This window comes from Gallinula chloropus (genome assembly GCF_964237585.1).
Source record: "Gallinula chloropus genome assembly, contig: HAP1_SCAFFOLD_140, whole genome shotgun sequence".
Classification (NCBI taxonomy): Eukaryota; Metazoa; Chordata; class Aves; order Gruiformes; family Rallidae; genus Gallinula; species Gallinula chloropus.
In genome coordinates, this window is record NW_028168155.1 from 30,867 (window position 1) to 36,095 (window position 5,229).

Sequence of the window (5,229 nt, forward strand, 5' to 3'; positions counted from 1 at the left end):
CTTTCAAAGGGGGAAATGTGACAGTCACCCTAATAAAATAGCTTCACTTCTACGTTATTTTGGTTCTAGTGTAGGATTCGATTTTGATTTTAAAGGAGTTAGAGCAGCTGTGAGAATATAAGGGGGAAATAACAGAAAGAACCCCCAAAAAACCCACTCCAACATGATTGATGAAATATTGTTTATAGGGTCAACGCCGCTCCGGTCCCAAACAGCTTCACACCAGCACGGCTTTTTTTTTTATAGAATTTAAATATTTAATGCAATAAAATAAATAAATATTTCTCTTTGCACATTTAACAGACAAAAACAGAACAACAAACCCAACCCCACGTTGCAGGGACTTGGTCAAACTTCAGAAGAGAAACTAAAATGAGGGTCAGTCCAAGGGGATCACAGTGTGACTGCAGTGGTGCCCGTCTCACAGCAGCTGCTGGTGGATTATGGCCCACACCATCTTCCTGTGGAAGTGAGGGATGTGACTCTGGAAAGAGGAGAGAGAAAGCCATTAAATAGAAAGTCAGGGTGGCAAGGAGGCACAAACACCCGGTACGTTAGGGACGGGGAGCGCAGCTCTGCCCTGCTGAGGCCACCCCAAAGTGCCGACCCCAGCAAGCGCGCGCCCAAGGAGAGGTACAAACCCTCAGCCCCTGCCCCAGGCTGCTGCCCGAACTCCCCTCCCCCAGCTCTTGAAAAAATCCAGGGCAAAAAGCTCTGGAGCTGTTGGAAACCTTCGCTCACTTGAGGAAAGGTCATGGGCTCGTCTTGGGAGATGCTGTCTGCGTGTTGGCAGGCGAAACCCCCACAGTCGCTGCTCTTCTGCTGCTGAGGGATTTCCTAGGGAAGGCAGAGGAAGGCAGAGGAAGTGCCGTTCCCTCAGAGGACGAGCAGCAGGCGTTACCCACACCAGCCCTGCGCTAACCGCACCCAACTCGGGATGCGCTTCCCACTCCCACAGGCTCGGCGGGTCCCCCCAGCTCTCGGCACACCCAGCTCTGCACAGCGCCGTGTCTCCGCAATCAAGGCTTGAGGCCTCGCTTTTCCCTCTGAGGGAATGTCCTGAGAAACACTGGCACCAGCCCCTGCTCTGTCACACACCGGGCTCTGTGCTCCAAGCCAGAATCAATCCTCATCCCAGAGCTGGGTTTGGCAGCCTACGGTCTCTGACAAGGGCTCAACAGATCCTTAAAAACTTATGGAATGGGGACAAAGTCAGATTCACATGAATGGGGCAGACTGATTAAACAAACCCCAACCCCAAAACAGCAAAGAGAGCGTTGGGCCAGCAAGAAGAGGCTCTGCTTGGAGAGTCCAACCCAGCTTCCCGCTCCGCTCGCAGCCAGAGGTGGTGCCATAAGAACAGGAGAAGCTTCGGGCTGATGACTTGGGCTGAACTCGGACGGGTTCAGACCCTCACGACAAGGAGCCACAGTTCATTTTCCAAACCCAAGCAGCGCTCACTTACGTGGGGCTCCGTGCTGTGAGGAGTCCCCTGGGAACAAGCCAGCTCCACCTTTCTTTTCTCCCGGTTTTCTTCTTGCAGGAATTTGCTGTTTAACCCAAAAGAGAACAAAAGATCCTCTTTATCTCCAGCATTTATTCCCACAAAAAGCCAGCTGCTGAAGGAGACTCCCACAACAGCAGAAGCTCATTTAGGAACCCTCCAGATCACCCCTTGTCAGAGGAGGAACAGGAGAACCGAGCAAGGAACTGCAATGCCCACCCTGTACCCACATACCAGGTGCACCTCCAGGAAGAGGAAATACAAAAGCTTTTGAGCGGAGGAAGTTCCCAGGCCGGGGGCTGGGACAATACCTGCTGTCTGCCCTCCAACACATGGTGTTACAACCACCAGCTTACGGGGATTCAAAGCTCTGCTGCCACAGAGAGAGTCACCAACAGCATGAAAAAAGGACTGAAGAGCACCATGTAACCACAAGCCTGAGTTAAGTAGCGGGTACCTAAGGGGGTGCAGTAATGTGTCACCCTCCACAAGTCCCGACAACCAGATACTACGTCCTCCTGCTGTGTGGTGCAGCTACAGTCTACCCACCAAGTGGGACAGGTACGAATCATGGGGATACTCACAGGTCTTTGGAGTCCCAGATGGAAAGGGATCTCCTCCATATTTCTGTTGGTCCAGCTGATACAGAGTTGTCACTGGTTGACTGGAGAAGGTTGGAAAACCGGACAAGGATGGAAGACGGAGCAAGGGTGGAACAGCAGAGTAGAATGGCATGTGGCAGTAGTAGGATGGAAAATGGAAGTAGGATGGCAAGCTGGAGTAGTAGGATGGCACACGGCAGTAGTAGGATGGCACACGGCAGTAGGATGGAACACAGCAGTAGGATGGAAGACTGGGGTGTGATTTAACTCCAGAGTAGATTCGAGCAACGGTGTAGATTGGAGCACTGTACAAGACTGGAGCAGGGGGGAAGGCTGGAGCACTGGAGAAGGCTGGAGCAGTCAAGGGGGCCTCAGCAGTCGAGGAGGCTGGAGCACTGTGGGGCAGGAAAAAACAACAGAAAGGAACCACAGTGTTTATAAGCACGGCATTTGGCATTGATACGTGTCAGAGCACCAGAAAGGAGACAATTTATTCCTACACAACTGTCTACATGTGAGTGGGGAGCCACAGCTAAAGGAAAACAAATACCTAAAGTACAACGAGACTGTCAAACATCCTGCACTGGTGTCATGACAAAACACAGCGGGCATTTCTGTGCAGAGGCTCTTCACACTCAGCTGGGTGACTCTGAACTCGGGCAGACCAGAGGGGCAGGAATCAAATTTGTCACCTCACGGTTACCCAAAAGAGAAAACTGCCTCTAAGTTGTGCGAGAAGGACCAGGGGAGGTGGAAAGGAAGAGAGAAAATCCTGGCATCCCCTGTCATTACCTTACATTTCACGTCCCCAGACTAAAAAAGAAAAAAAACATCTCGAGTTGGAAGGGGAGGAAGGAAAAATAAAATGCTACTGAAGGTTCACCTCCCTTAGGAAAGCAGCCCAGGAAACCTTGGAAAAACATCCCTGTGCGGACACAGAGACAAATGTTGGGCAGCACAGAGGATCTTCAGGAATGAAATGGAAAGCAAACCTGTCAGAGAAGAAAGTCAAAGCAAACAGAAGGGTTTTACCTGGCACAAGGAGCTGTCTTGTCCCAAAGGGAGAGTGTTCCATTGCCCAAGGGAGTCCCACAAGGCATTTGATCTACAAGAGGAGAGCATAAGCAAATCAGCCACTGTTAAAGGCAACTGAGGAGGTTGATGAGCTTCCCCAAAGGTCAGTGTTTACTCTCTCCCCTACGTCCCCACATTCCCTGTGTTATGTTCCTTTAGAACAGTCTCAGATTTCCTTACTGGCAACTGCAGCAAGTTGCGCTGGGCATGAGGTATTGACAGGCTGAACCCCAGATTCAAACCCAAAAAGGGTTCTGGGGATCTAACACCTCAAACCAAACCAATTTCCTTCTGGGCAGCTGGCAGCAGCCATATTGCAGCTGGAGCTGGCTGCATCCAAGGCAGCTCCGGGACTGAGATGCCGAGCGAAACGCCCGGCCCCGACCCAGCAGCAGCGCAGGGATGCAGGGAAGAGACTGAGTTCCCACCCCAGCACTGCCAGACGCTACCGAGGGGCGATGCCGCCACAGCCCGTCCGTGAGCCGAAGGGGAGAGTCGCACCACACGCCAGGAAGAGCGCAGGAGAAACAAGCTCACGCCCTGACGTCAGCCTTACCAGTCTGCACCAGTTCTTCCTCCAGCACAGAACTTCGGGGTCTTTTCACTGCAGGCTCAGATGACAGGGCCTGAGTCTGGAACAGAAACAAACAAAGCACCACCCTGAGTTTAACCTGAACACCAGCCCAAGCCAGCGGAAGCTTCTGGAAAGGGAGGCAGCTCTGGTCCGATTTAGGGACTGGGATTTGCTGGCTCAGAGCACAGCAGAAGAATCTTTGCAGGATCTCTGACCAGCACGCTGCCCTTTGGGTTTGATTGTTAATAGGGGCTCTCCCCCACACAGGGATTAAACCCCCTCAGGCTTCCTGCCCAGTTCCCCTCAGGCAGCTCCTCAGCATTCCGGAGTTCAGCCCTGACTCTGGCTCGGGGAGAGCTGAGCCCCTCAGAAAGGGGTTTTGTACAAACAAAGAGTCAATGGTGCTCTCAGGGACAAATAATAGAGCATGAGGGTTTCTTACTCCTCTCACCATACGGGGCAGTAAGAAAAAGAACACGGCACCTCCCAACCAAACTAAGGGGTCAAGCAGCTCAGGACTCGTTTTTACAGAGCCAAAGTCCTAGGGGAATCCTCTCCCGGGCCGGTGGATACCCAACCCAGCAGAGAGGGCTTTATCCAGAGGAAGCAGGCGATTGTTCTCACATGGTCATGTAGTTTGGGTGCTCCTTCCTCAGCTCCACGTGCCAGAGCAGAGCAGGTAAAACCTGAGCAAGGCAAACCCAGCACACAAGAGGCGCCTGCTGTCAAGGGCAAAGAAGAGCCTGAGGCTGCACAGGTTCAGGAAAGTCTCTGCTAACCTCTCCCACAGACTCTGCTCCTGGAGCGGCATCGCTGCCCGAAGCTCGGCGTTTCCTTGCTGCCCTGGCTGGTACCTTCACCGCAGCAGCAGCAGCTTCTTCAGCCTTCTCTTCACACCCAGGGATGGCATCACCTGAACAACAAAAGCAGGCCACATGACAGCGTGACTTAAGAGGGGGTTCAGATCGCCATTTGCATGGCAGCCCAGCTCCTCGATCCCACCCAGAGCACTGGGATTCATTCCAAGCTGCACACCCTTCTGCAGTTTCAGACACCCCTCAGTTTTACAAGGGACACCAAACCCCAGAAGAACCAGGGCTGTGAACTACCTTTGTCATGGGCGCCACCTGGTTGTAGCTTTGGAGGTTCCTGCCCATCAGGATGTTCCACAGGCAGATGAGGGCTGTGGAGAGAAGACACAGAACAGGGATGTACAACCACGGCTCAGCTTCACACAAGCAAAACTCCCAGAGCTAATTGCTGGAGTTCCCTTTCCAAGCCCCCCTGGGATCATCTCAGACACACTCACAGACACCGCAAAGCATCCCCCGCCTCTCCCAGCCAAGGCACCGCTAATTATCCCACTACAGTGGGGTAATTCCTTTCTGTTAATGCTTCTTCATGAGTTACGCTTGTTCCCAGCACCAAACACAGGGCTTTGGCTTACGTGGAACGGGCTTTTTCTTTTACTCTGC

At 52.7% G+C, this 5,229-nt stretch overlaps 1 protein-coding gene across 1 annotated transcript; it reads right to left on the reverse strand.

Moving 5' to 3' along the window:
* Positions 1-243: 243 nt before the first annotated feature.
* LOC311204743 (uncharacterized protein) lies at positions 244-4,691 on the reverse strand (the record flags this gene model as incomplete). The annotated part of the gene is made up of 6 exons (XM_084281115.1): positions 244-484; positions 1,466-1,550; positions 2,089-2,501; positions 3,139-3,211; positions 3,737-3,812; positions 4,668-4,691. 6 exons carry the CDS (start codon positions 4,689-4,691, stop codon positions 442-444), a joined length of 714 nt encoding a protein of 237 aa, XP_084137241.1. The 3' UTR covers positions 244-441.
* Positions 4,692-5,229: the final 538 nt, after the last annotated feature.